Raw genomic sequence first — 14,035 nt, 5'->3', positions numbered from 1 at the left:
TGTCTCAAATTTCTCAGCGAACAACTATAAAAAGACAGGTGTTACATGAGCAAGCATTAGTCATGCCGGAATCGTTGACGTTAACACTGTCAGGTACATCCTCCGTGCTGGAGGCTCGATATTTCCCCCCAATCGAGTTATCACCAGAGAAGAACTATGTTCTCGGACTCGTCGAGTTCCTGACATTCAATTCAATACCCAATATTCATGAGAGGTGTAATAAATTTTACCTGAAACGGGCGGACAACAGCAGAGAGAGCATCGTGATACCCACGGGATGCTATGAAATTGAGGATATTGAAAATTTTCTTCATAAGGAGCTACCCTCCGACATCACCCTCAGTCTGACAGCTAACAACAACGAGCTGAACAGTGAAGTCACATGCAATCATGTGGTAGACTTTAAGCCCAAAGATTCGATCGGCCGATTATTGGGATTTAAGGCGGTTGAGCTATCACGAAACGTTACTCATAAATCTGAATTACCCGTAGCCATACTGAAGGTTAATACTTTACGCGTTGAGTGTGGCATAACCACAGGGGCGTACATAAACGGGCGTCGAGCTCACACGATTCACGAATTTTTCCCAACCGTTCCATCCGGATATAAGATTGTCGAAGTGCCTACCAACGTCATTTACCTGCCAATCGCCGTACAGTCGATACATCATTTACAGCTGAGAATAGTCGATCAAGACGACGAGCTGATTAATTTTCGCGGCGAAACGATTACTGTACGTTTTCACGTGAAATCACTCAAATAATGGGAATCGTGTTTGAGACAAGAAAGTTGGGCAAAAGTTATAAAACTCAAACGTCATGGCCAAAAATCGTCAGTCGCCCGACACCTCTGACAACGTTTACACCGCCTACGAGACTGACACCTCTGAACGCTCGGTTTCTCCAGAGCCTAGGTCTTCGATTACGTGGAAATTCTGGAAAATAAAAATTCGTGTTCGCTGCATCCTGTGTGTTACCATGGAAGAAATAATAAGAATACAGAAACCTGTGGTATTCGATGAATCGATCGCGCACTCTGAGATTCATGCTCATCAACCGTTTGCATCATCCACCTTCCAGAACAACGATGAAATCCATATTGTTGTTCAACATCAAGACTTGTGTCTACTGCCCAGTAAAAGCTCTCTACACATTCACGGAAAAATCACAAAGGATGATGGTGTGGCTGCGGTGACGGTTACGAAATTGATCAATATGGCCGTTTGTCATTTGTTTGAGGAAATTCGCTACGAGTTGAACGGTGTAGAGATTGATCGGAATAAAAATGTCGGCATCACCAGCGCCATGAAGGGTTACGTATCCTTGACTCCAGGCCAGCAATATAGTCTGGAGAATACCGGGTGGTTGAGTGGGGATAAGGAACTAACCGATGCCGCTGGAAATTTCGATGTTGTCTTGCCGTTAAATTATGTGCTAGGCTTCGCCGAAGATTATCGTCGAGTCATCGTCAACGCTAAACACGAGTTAATTTTCACACGTTCCAACACTGATTTGAATGCCGTGATTCAGAGCTCGGCGACGGAAAACTTTAAAATCACCCTGAATAAAATCGAGTGGTTGTTGCCCTACATCAAACTGGCAGATAAACCGAAAATCCAGCTACTCAACTACATCGCCAAGGATCCGGCCATATCCATGAGTTTTCGTTCTTGGGAAACGTACGTGTATCCGATGCTCCCGTCAACAACGCGGCATATATGGTCAGTCAAGACATCGACGCAGCTTGAGAAGCCGAGATATGTCGTTCTAGGATTTCAAACTGCAAGGAGAAACGAGCCGCTGAAAAATGCTGGCGTATTTGATCATTGTCGGATCAGAGATGTAAAACTCTCCCTCAACTCACAGTGCTATCCCTACGGAAATATGAATATTGATATATACAATAATCAATACGCCATTCTCTATGATATGTATGTTCGGTTTCAAATGAGCTACTATAACAAAGAAGCTGAGCCTTTGCTATCGAGACGTGAATTTGTAAACCAAGCTCCCCTTATCGTCATCGATTGCTCCAAGCAGAACGAAACATTGAAAACTGGACCTGTGGACATTCGATTGGAATTTGACTCTAGCACTACGTTCCCACCACACACTTCTGCCTACTGCATGATCTTGCATAATCGCATTGCTGAATATAATCCGATCAGTGGTACTGTTAAAAAATTGGTTCAAGTCAATTTTGGAATAACAATATGTTTAATTAATATGGATATTGAAAATAATATGTATAATTTTACCCGTTAAAATTTAGAATAAGATAATTGAGAATACAATAAGAAAACTAAATGTAATTGGTGTTAAATAAAAAAATTGTTAGTAGCATTCAAAACGCCATTTTAAACCTTCCTTCAGGGGTCATTTCGTGGAATTTTTTCAATAGATCTAGCGGCTTCTTACCTTATCTGATTTATGTGCGGCTTTCCGGCGCCAAACAAGTCTCGACAGGAATTATTTTGTGTGTGTGTGTGTGTGTCAAATCCTATGGAAATAGCCGCCGAAAATGACCGCGGGGGGGGGGGGGGGGCTAGGGGGGGAGCTAGGGGGGAACTAGGGGGGAGCTAGGGGGGAACTAGGGGGGAGCGCCGCCATCTTTGGATTAGAACTCTCATATATACACTACTGTAATATCCCCAAAAAAGAATATTTAGAATTTGAAGATCATGCAGAAATCATAATAGGATACACCCCAATACCTAAACAACATAAAAAAAACACTAAACTAAAATCAAATGAATCAAAATTAGTAACATAAGGTATTGTTATTCAACAAATCAATATTAATATTAATATAATTAAAGAAGATAAAAAATAAGGAAAAAAATTTGATATTAAAGGAATAGAAAACTCCTTAGAAAATAATTTAATAGCATCAGAAAATGGCTGTAAAATACCAACAATTCTAACTTTATTAGGTCCTTTACGAATTTGAATTAAACCTAAAACTTTACGCTCTAAAAGAGTTAAAAAAGCTACTTTAACTAATACTATAATAAGTAAAATTAATCTTCTTAAAAAACTATAATCAATTCATTAATATAAATTACTAATTGTATAATAAAATATACATAAATAAATTCTAAATTTATTACATTAATCTGCCAAAATAGTTAACAAATTTAATAAAATTCATTTTAAATAAAATTATAATAATTCAAAATTATGGTCCTCTCGTACTAAAAATTTTTAATAAAATTAAGGATAGAAACCAACCTGGCTTAAACCGGTTTGAACTCAGATCACGTAAAATTTTAAAGGTCGAACAGACCTAAATTTTTAAGCTTCTACACCCAAAATAAATTTTAATCCAACATCGAGGTCGCAATTTTTTATGTCAATAAGAACTTTAAAAAAAATAACGCTGTTATCCCTAAGGTAATTTAATCGAATAATCTAAAATATAGGATCAAAAATTCATTAATTAATGTAAAACAAAATAAAAAGTTTATTAAATTTAATTATCACCCTAACAAAATAATTATATTTATTTCATAAAAATAAATTAATTAATAAAATAAATTTAATTATAAAACTCTATAGGGTCTTCTCGTCCTCTAATGAAATTTAAGCTTTTTAACTCAAAAATTAAATTCAATAATTAATAATTATAAGACAGTCTTAATCTCGTCAAATCATTTATTCCAGTCCTAAATTAAAGAACAAATTATTATGCTACCTTTGCACAGTTAGAATACTGCGGCTATTTAAAATTTTCACTGAGCAGATTAGACTTTTTATGTTTTATCAAAACGACATGTTTTTGTTAAACAGGCGAATTAATTTTTTGCCGAATTCCTTATAATTAACTATCATATAAATTTATATTTATAAATAATTATAATATTTACTAATTTAATCATCATTTAAATTAAATAATTATTAATTAAATTATTTTGATAAAAAATTAAATTAAAACTAAAATATATAATATATATATATATATATATATATATATATATATATATATATTTATATATATATATATATATATATATATATATATATATATATATATATAATTTATAAAATTATTACAATTTTCAAATTAAAACTAATTCTAAGCCTAAAATATAATTATATAATTTAAAATCAATTATAAAATTAAGAATTAAAGCTAATCCCTTGAAACTTTTATATCAAGAATAATTATTTTTATTAATTCAAATAATTAATAATGATATTTAAATTAAATTTATTTATCAAAAAACTAGATAACTTAAAAAACGAAAAACATTTCATTTCTATTTAAAAATTAAGAATAATTATTAAACATTAAAAATAATTTAAAATTAAATAGATCTTTTCAATTCGAGAAAAATATTAATTTATATTATTTTTTTAATTAACCCTGATACACAAGTTACAATAAATAAAATATACTTTTTTAAAAATTTTATTTTTCAAAATATTTCAAATTTCTATCAATATACAATTAAACTTTAATTTAAATTATTTTTTCTTTTAACAATACTAAAATTATAAATTCAATAAAAATATTTTTATTAATAAAAAAATTTTAAATATAAAAAATATAATTTATTAATTTCAAATTAAGTTGAATTAAACAACTATTTAATTTATTGTGAATAAAAAAATCCTTCTAAGTAATTTGAATTCTAAATACACTTTCCAGTATATTCACTTTTTTACGACTTATCCCATTTTATAATGAGAGTGACGGGCGATTTGTACATATTTAATTCTTAATTCAAATAAATATAATTGTAAATTTTACTATTAAGTCCAATTTTAAATAAATATTTCAATTTAATATCCGAAAATAAAATTTTTATTGTAATTCATTTAAACTTTAATATAAGCTACATCTTGATCTGAAATAAAATTTCTATAAAATTTAATGAAAATTTATAATTTTAAAAAAATATTCTGTTAACGAAAATAAATAAACTCAATTAATTAAAGTAAGATTTATCGCGGATTATCGTTTAATAAACAAATTCCCCTAATTAGTTTTAAATACAGCCAATTTTTTTAATTTTACAGAACATAACTATTAATTATTAAAATATAATATTAACATCTAAAATAATAGGGTATCTCATCCTAGTTTAAATCTTAGATTTCATAAAATAATATAAATATATATATATATATATATATATATATAATAATATATATATATATTTATAATCAAAAAATTTTATTTCACCATAAAATTATTTTTAATTAAATATCAATAAATTAATACAATTCATTAATTAAAAATATTAATTTGTATAAAACGTTTGACCGCTACTGCTGGCACAATTTTTTTGTCTATACTTTTATATTATTCATAATTCTAAATTTCTTTAATTATTAAAATTAAATGCTGCAAAAAAAAATATTTCTAATTAATTTAAAAAAATACATGCAGAAAAAAATAATAATACTAATATAAAAACCAAAATCAAACTTTAATAAAAATAAATAAAAATTATAATATATATCTTAATATATATAAATCTCGTGTCACGATGTTTGTCCTCAATGGACTCCTAAACCACTTAACCGATTATAATAAAATACGCACACCATGTGCAGTTCGATCCAACTTGAGAGATAGGATAGTTTAAATCTCAAATTATAGTCGCAATTTTAATTTATTGCTAATTATTTGTCTGTTATTATTTGACAGTCACAATTATCTGTTAACTCCAAATGATTCTAACAGATGTCGATACCTTTCGACTGGGTTGAGTAAGTAATCAATAGATGGCGCTGCTATGGTAAATCTACGAACGTGTCATATAAGCTACATTTTAACAGCATAATTACCACGTGTTGTTGACGCTATAAAATTAATTAAATTTATTTTGTAGTGAACGAAATACCGTACAATTCAATTATTTCCACTTTTTAAATTTTTGGTGTTAGCATAGCCGGCCACGTGTTACTTAGACTGAAGTGTAAATTGCATTCATATTATAATGAAGATAATACAGTGAAATTAATCCTGTTTTTTACTTATTTGTGCTTCATTGATCAAAACTTTATAATTTAACAAAAACTTTAGCCACAGCAACGCGTGGCCGGGTCATCTAGTATATATATATTATTTAGTGTAATAAGCATAAAGATTTTTGAAGTCTTTAGAAATAGTTTAATTCTATTATTAATAAATAAAATTAAAAAACAAATTTTTATTTAAGACTTTGAAGGTTATTAGTTTAATTAACTTAAAATCTTAATTTTATAGTTAAATATATAACATTAAATTGCAAATTTGAAATTATAAAAATTATTAAAATTTTTCAAAATTATATATTAAAATATAATATAATAAAATAAATTATTAATATAAAAAAAACATTGAACAAAATAATTATAAAAAAATGAAAATTAGATATAAAATTATTTAAATTTAATTTGAATATTAATTTTAAATATAATAAAGTAGGTAAAATTAAATTTATCTAATAAAATAAAACAATTAATGTAAAAATAATAAAAATCAAACATTCAATAAAAAATTTATTATTTACTATTAAAATAAAAACAAAAAACTTTGAAATAAAAACAAATATAGGTGGAATACCAGCTATTGATATGAATATTATTATAACTATAAACTTCATAAAATATCTTATATTATTAAATTTATAAACTTGATTCAAATAATTTATATTAAAATAACTAAAAAAAAATACAAATTATTAAATTATTTAAAGAATAAATTATTAAATAAATTAATAAAATATAAAAATCAATTAATATTGACATAAACATCCAAGATATATGATTAATAAAAGAATAAGCTATAATCAATTTTAATGAAGTTTGATTTAATCCTAATAATGAACCTATAAATCCGGACAAAATTATTGATATGTAAATAATTATTCTAATATTATTATTAATTAAAATTAATGAAGGAGCAATTTTTTGAATAGTTAAAATAAAAAAACAATTTAATCATCTAATGTTATTAATAATCTTCACCAATCTTCAATGAAATTGACTAGCTCCTAATTTTAAAATTAATCTAATTTGTAATAAAATCATAAAAAAATTTATATTCATGAAAATTAAATCCATTTTTATTATTAAAATTCTTATAAATAAGAAAGAATAAGCCCCAACTTGAATAATATAATATATCATTAAAGAATTATAAAATTTAGACAATTTATTACTACTATTTATTAATAAAGGAATAAATGATGATAAATTTACTTCTATACCTATTCAAGCACCAATCCATGATAAAGAATTAATAGTAATCAAAATACCAAAAATTATTATTAAATAAAAATATTTATTTGAACTAATTAATTGTATAAATTTTTAAAAAAAAATTAAATTTATGACTAAAAATTATAATAATTATTTATAATATATACTATAAAAGTAATTATTATAATATTACATAATTTATTCTATCAGAATAACCCTTTTTCAGGCATTTTATATAAAAAGAAAAAAATTAAAATTTTTATCTATGAGGTATGAACCCATTAGCTCAATAAGCTTATCTTTTTATACATTAATATAATAGAATATAAATGGAGGTAATGACGTTATATAATTTGATGAAATAAAAAATGATTTATTTAAATAAATTATATAATAAATAACGCAGGTGCCGATAATATTCCAGATGCCCTGCGATTGCGAGACCAAATGATCCAACTCGCCCAAGCAGAAGGCTTTCCCCTTCGCAAGTGGGTTGCCAACACTCCCGAGCTTCTACAAGATCTGCCTCCGGAAATGTGTTTGCGTCCATCATGGGTTCGCATCGGTGAAGACGGACCTGTAAATGAGCTGGGAATTCACTGGGATCCTCAGGCTGACAACTTTCGTTTGGCTCCACCACAACTCGCGCCTGTGCAACGCACAAAACGCGAGATACTTGCCGCGGTCGCAAGCATCATTGACCCATGTGGATGGCTTGCACCCGTCACTTTATTGGCCAAAATGTTGATGCAGGATCTGTGGCGGGCTGGTCTGGATTGGGATCAACCGTTACCGGCGTCAATGTCAAGGCGCTGGGACAGTTTCAAAGGGAACTTGGGACGGATTTCGGAAGTCAGTATTTCTCGTTGGTTAAGGACCTCACCTGGGCATGCTGTAGAAATGCACGCCTTCTCTCACGCCAGTTGCCGTGCAATGGCTGCAGCTGTATACATTAGAGTTTCTCAAGATCCATCCGTTCATACTGCATTGTTGATAGCCAAGACCAAACTGGCTTCAATCAAGAGCTTGCGTCCTAAGGAACAAACCAAGCCTCGGATGACTATTCCACGACTGGAATTAAGAGCAGCTGTAATAGCTGTAAAATTACTAAGAACTGTAGCCGAAGATTTAAAGATTTCCAATGACAATTGCTGCGCTTGGACCGACTCTAAAATCGCCCTTCATTGGATTTGCTCGGACGAGCCTGTCGGCAATTCGCTGGTGGACAACTACGTGAATCAAATACAAGAAACGTTTCCCCGCGCCGCATGGAGACATGTATTCAGCGAATTAAATCCAGTAGACGTCGCCATACGAGGAGCTGAATTGACTCAACTCTTGCACGAACGTTCATGGTTTGACGGACCCACCTGGCTCTCAAATCCGTCTACTTGGAAAGAGATCCCGTCACATCCTACTCCAGAAGCAGTGACCAGCCATGCTACCACCGTTTGCGAGAATCTGAACTTGAATCCATCTTTCGTGAACAAATTTTCAAGGCTACTGACTCTGCTGCGATTCCTAGTGAGATTACGTCGTTGGATACGAATTCGGCTTCAACGCACGCCCACTGCCGTTGTTCTGGGGCCCATGACTGCCGTTAAGCTTCACGAAGCCTTTCTCGCATGCGTTCAACTCAGTCAAAGCCAATACTTTGCTTCTGAAATTGCGAGTCTTCGGAGCGGGAACAATCTTCCCAATCGCAGCGTGCTACGAGGATTAGCCGCTCACGTTGATTCCAAGGGCATTCTTCGCGTAAGTGGACGCTTGCAGCACTTCCTACTATCCTACGATGAACGTCACCCACCAATATTGTCTGGAACTGATCATCTGGCTTGGCTGATCATCAACTGGGCGCACGAGAAATCACTTCACGGGGGCTTTCAATCAACATACGTCCAAGTCGTTCGTCGAGCGTGGATCATCGGTGGCAAAAGAAAAATTCTGACTTTCATCCAAAATTGCGTGATCTGCATCCGCTCTTTTCCCCGCCCATTGGAACAAGTTATGGGCGGGGAGAAATCCGGCTCAAAGGACCATGAATAAACTACGATGTTGGCTAGGCGAATAAATGAAACTCTAATGTATACAGCTGCAGCCATTGCACGGCGACTGGCGTCAGGGAAGGCGTGCAGTTCTACAGCATACTTATTGGGGCAAACTTTCTCCCGACCTTTATGCGGTCCGGGGTCCTGCGGAAAGACACGACAATGGCTATTAACAATGCAGTATGAACGGATGGATCTTGAGAAACTCTAATGTATACAGCTGCAGCCATTGCACGGCGACTAGCGTCAAAGAGGGCATGCTGTAGCGCGCAGCGGCTACCACAAACGAAATGGAAAACAACAATATTCTTGCCGCTCAGCAGGCGCTGCTTACAGTAATTCGCAACTTCACTCAATTTGTGATGAATACGCCAAATGATCAATGGAGCCTAGGACAGGTGCAGGTGCGATTTGAAATGCTGAACACCTATTGGGCAGATTTCCAAGGCAACCATCTCGCATTGATCGAGGCAGGTGCAAACGCAGCAGATGGCTACAACGGCGACGCAATCTACGCAGAAATCGAGAACCTCTACATTCAGTCGCAATCAAAACTCTACAACCTTCGCGATCAGCTGATTGCAACTTCGTCTAGAACCCCAGTCGCCCCAGGAGAGATAACACTATGCTCCCAGCACTCAAGGTCTAATAATAGCCGTTTAGCACCGATGAACATACCTACGTTTTCCGGACGCAGAGAAGACTGGGAAGCATTCCGCGACGGATTTTTCGCTATTGTTCATGAAGACGACCAACTCAGCGACGTGCAGCGATTATTTTACTTACGCAATCATGTTGAAGGAGAGGCCGAACAAGCCGTATACAGTTTCCCAGTCACTGGAACGAACTACGCTGCAGCCTGAGAATTGCTGACTACTCGATACGAGCACCCGAGGCTATTGGTGTATGATCATCTCAACTCCATACAAGACCTACGTAAGCTCACTAATGAAAACTCCAGTGATCTTCAGCATCTATGTGATTCTCTCGAGCGCCATAGAAAACAACTAAAAGCTCTAGGCCGTCCAGTCTCTAATTGGGATGATTGGTTCATTTCGATCGCAGCCAATCGTCTAGATCCAGAAACACGCGGCAAGTGGCAAGAAGAACTGGAAAGATCAGATACAGCTACCGTTGATCATAGAACAAGAATGCCGACCTACACCACACTGATCAACTTCCTGAACAGACGATGTCAAACACTCAAATCGATGGAAGGTCCAAAATGCACTCTAAAACCTTCGGCGAGACACCCACCAGGTCCTTCATTCGAGCCAAGAAAAGTCGCATACCCAGTTAAGTACCCTAACGCTTGAACGTTTTTCACTAAAGGCTCAGAAAGCTGTGGATATTGCCAGAGTGATCATTACAGCGGGCACTGCGAGGGATTTCTTGCGCTGCAACCTTCAGCACGCCGTGACCTTGTGGCAAAAGCAGGATTATGTTTTAATTGCCTTCGATCAAATCACACTGCTCGATTCTGTCCATCTCGACTGGCTTGCTCTGTGTGCGGAGCACTGCACCACACTTCTCTACATGAAGAACAGAAACGAGCGGGGCCACCTGTATCTGCGCCTATTCCTATCAAGCGAAGCAAAGAGAGTGGAAATTCAACCAATAATCTGAAGTCAACGACTCCTCCATCCACCAATATGTGACTAGCTATCCTGCCAACAGCGATGCCGCAAATTGGCAGCGATCGTGGAAGAACCATCTCTGCTCGAGTAATGCTAGATTCGTGCTCTGAAATATCACTGACTTCGATTTCTTTCATTCACCGTGTCAGTGCTTTGGCAAAACGTGTAGACATGAGCATCAGTGGTGTTGGCGGAGAATTCATCGATCGCTCGCAATTCAAATCACGTCTACAGATACATCTTCCCGACTTGGACAGCCCCGTTGATTTTGAAGTATACTGCATAAAACGCCTCGGTCTGAGTACGCCAACTACTCAGATCCCTCAGAATGTTCGAGAGCTTTGGCGTCCCTTGCAATTGGCAGATGAACATTTCGATACACCAGGTCCTGTGGATATACTTATTGGGGCAAACCTTCTCCCGACCTTAATGCGGTCCGGGGTTCTGCGAAAAGACACGACAATGGCACAAAACACCGCATTTGGATGGATCATTTCGGGCTGCATCGCTCAACCGACGACGTCAACCAATACTCGACTCTGCCTTACACAAGCTGGTGTCAAACCTCATTGGTATCAACAACTATTTCAACTTATTCAGCGATTTTGGGAAATTGAGAACGTGCCCCATGTCGTGAGACAGTCGCCAGATGACAAGATTTGTGAAACTATCCTCAGTCAGCATCAACGTGACGCTCAAGGGCGTTACATTGTACCACTGCCTGTTCGGACAAACCTCCTTCATCTGCTCGGCGAAAGCTTACTCGGTGCTCTGGCTTCACTGGCTGCGCTTCTCCGACGAATGAAAAGAGATCCAGCACTGGCTCGAGCCTGCATAAATTTTATGAACGAGTATTTGAGATGTGGCCACATGAGAGAGCTACCTGAGGAAGAAATACATCAAACTGACTCACCGATATACTACATACCCTTTCATGGGATTTGGCAGAGAGGAGATCTCGAACAGAAGCTGCGCGTAGTATTCAATGCGTCACGGTCTACGTCTAGTGGGTGCAGTTTGAATGACGTTCTGTACACCGGCCCTAAACTCTAGACCACCTTGTGGCGCGTGTTAGTTATATGGCGTATTCATCAAATCGCCTTTAGTACTGACGCTCAAATGATGTACCGTCAAATACGCATAGCAAAGGAGCACTTGAGGGAGCTTTCCAGTGTGAAATTTTCAAAAAATCGATTTTTTTTTTTTTGCTTTATCGAATAGTATACACTCTACCGAATATTCCCTGAAATTTTCATGCCGAAATTCAGATTATTTTGGTTACTGTACAGCATTTTTTGAAAGAAGGCAACGGAGCGCTACAGCTGACGCGTCGGCCGTCTGCCCGTGCGACCGTAATTTCTATTGTCTCGTTCCTACCTGCACGTACATGAACTTGGCTCACCAATTGTCGAAAATGTGAATTCGGACTATTGCATAATTTGCCGTTAATTAGCCGTAAATTAGTCGCGCGACTTATTTTTTTGTCGCACTCAATTTTCAAAAAAAAAGCGAATGGCGTGCTAAATTCTTGAAAATCAATCAATCACTGTGTGTGGCAACTAGCCCCAAAGCACGTATTCTGCGGCAAGCAGATAGTAGAAATCGCTACGCAGTGTGCTGTGTGCACCTTCAATGAAGGTTACGACCCAATTTTAAAAATTTTGAAGACGATGGGATGCACGATAGGGCCGAGCGTCGCAGATTTCGCCGCTAAGTACAAGAATGCGCGCATCACCCAAGCAAACCGCCGGACGTCCCTGGATAGCAAAGAGGCGAGGACAGCTCGTCGGACTGAACAATCCATTGAGCACGATCTTTTCGAAGAAGCAGAAGGGATATTGTATGGACCTGGCATCGCTGATTGACCGTAAGTAAACGATTTACCTAAAATTTCCTCACTTGAAACTTTGAACGCGTTTTTCTCGAAACAGCATTTTTCAAAACGGTGTCCAACTTGGAGGGCAGAGTTTTAATGCTATCGAGTTGAATTTTTTACACAATATTCTTAACGTCATTGTTTATCGTGCTATAGAAGCTTTTTTTTTTTTTTTGACATCTTCCTATTTTTTTGTAAAAAAAACTGCAAAAAAAAATGCTGAAATCGATACTTTTTGTTCAAACCGGCGCCATTTTTGCAAAAAAAAAAAAAAAGAAAAAAGCCTCCATAGCACGAAAGCCAATTATAAAGCGATCAATAATCTTTTTGTGTTTTTTGTTTCAGATCAAAATTGTGACCCCCAACGTGGACACCACATCCAAGTGCATTTTTTGCAACAATTGTTTCATCATTTTTATAGATATTAATTAATAAATGAATCGATCTTCAAAAAATTGTTTTGTATTCTTCAATATCCAATTAATATACAAAAAAAAAAACCAGACCGATTAGATTATTTTTTCTTTAAGAAAAAAAATCGCGAAAAACAGCGATTTTTCGGGCTGTCACACTGGAAAGCTCCCTTAAACTTACAACAAATTGTTTGGAGTACTCACGAGGATTTACCTGTCAAGCATTATCAGCTCCTCACCGTCACTTATGGCACGTCATGCGCGCCCTACCTCGCTCTTAGGGTGATGAAACAATTATGTGACGACGAAAAGGAGGGTCGTGAGGATGCAGCGAGAGCTTTACTCCACAAGAGGTACATCGACGACATTTTCTCTGGTGCCGATAATATTCCAGATGCCCTGCGATTGCGAGACCAAATGATCCAACTCGCCCAAGCAGGAGGCTTTCCCCTTCGCAAGTGGGTTGCCAACACTCCCGAGCTTCTACAAGATCTGCCTCCGGAAATGTGTTTGCGTCCATCATGGGTTCGCATCGGTGAAGACGGACCTGTAAATGAGCTGGGAATTCACTGGGATCCTCAGGCTGACAACTTTCGTTTGGCTCCACCACAACTCGCGCCTGTGCAACGCACAAAACGCGAAATACTTGCCGCGGTCGCAAGCATCTTTGATCCATGTGGATGGCTTGCACCCGTCACTTTATTGGCCAAAATGTTGATGCAGGATCTGTGGCGGGCTGGTCTGGATTGGGATCAACCGTTGCTGGCGTCAATGTCAAGGCGCTGAGACAGTTTCGAAGAGAACTTGGGACGGATTTCGGAAGTCAGTGTTCCTCGTTGGTTAAGGACCTCACCTGGGCATGCTGTA

General features: G+C 35.8%; 2 protein-coding genes and 1 long non-coding RNA gene across 4 annotated transcripts in view; 1 reads left to right on the top strand and 2 right to left on the bottom strand.

Moving 5' to 3' along the window:
* Positions 1–819: 819 nt before the first annotated feature.
* LOC138191301 (uncharacterized) lies at positions 820–2,427 on the top strand. The gene is made up of 2 exons (XM_069137945.1): positions 820–2,170; positions 2,402–2,427. The coding sequence occupies exons 1-2, from the start codon at positions 820–822 to the stop codon at positions 2,425–2,427; spliced, it is 1,377 nt and encodes a 458-aa protein (XP_068994046.1).
* A 701-nt stretch (positions 2,428–3,128) lies between these two features.
* The window catches only part of LOC124222872 (uncharacterized), a 34,279-nt gene continuing 23,372 nt past the window's right edge, over positions 3,129–14,035 (bottom strand). The window contains exons 1-2 of one of the 2 annotated variants that reach the window (XR_011177619.1): positions 5,435–5,455; positions 3,129–4,139 (exon numbers count right to left, since the gene is read on the bottom strand). This is a non-coding gene — a long non-coding RNA (uncharacterized lncRNA). Of the gene's footprint in view, positions 4,140–5,434; positions 5,456–14,035 lie in introns of those variants that run through there. The other variant, XR_011177620.1, reaches the window with a different exon arrangement.
* On the bottom strand, positions 6,435–6,915 carry LOC138191245 (NADH-ubiquinone oxidoreductase chain 2-like; the record flags this gene model as incomplete). The annotated part of the gene is given in 2 exon segments (XM_069137753.1): positions 6,435–6,668; positions 6,670–6,915. Coding segments are annotated over 2 exon segments (480 nt in total), but the record flags the coding sequence as incomplete, so codon positions are not given.

Source organism: Neodiprion pinetum, chromosome 7 (genome assembly GCF_021155775.2).
Source record: "Neodiprion pinetum isolate iyNeoPine1 chromosome 7, iyNeoPine1.2, whole genome shotgun sequence".
NCBI lineage: Eukaryota > Metazoa > Arthropoda > Insecta > Hymenoptera > Diprionidae > Neodiprion > Neodiprion pinetum.
The sequence above is the reverse complement of the archived record's forward strand: the minus strand, read 5'-3'. Positions and strand labels throughout refer to the sequence as shown.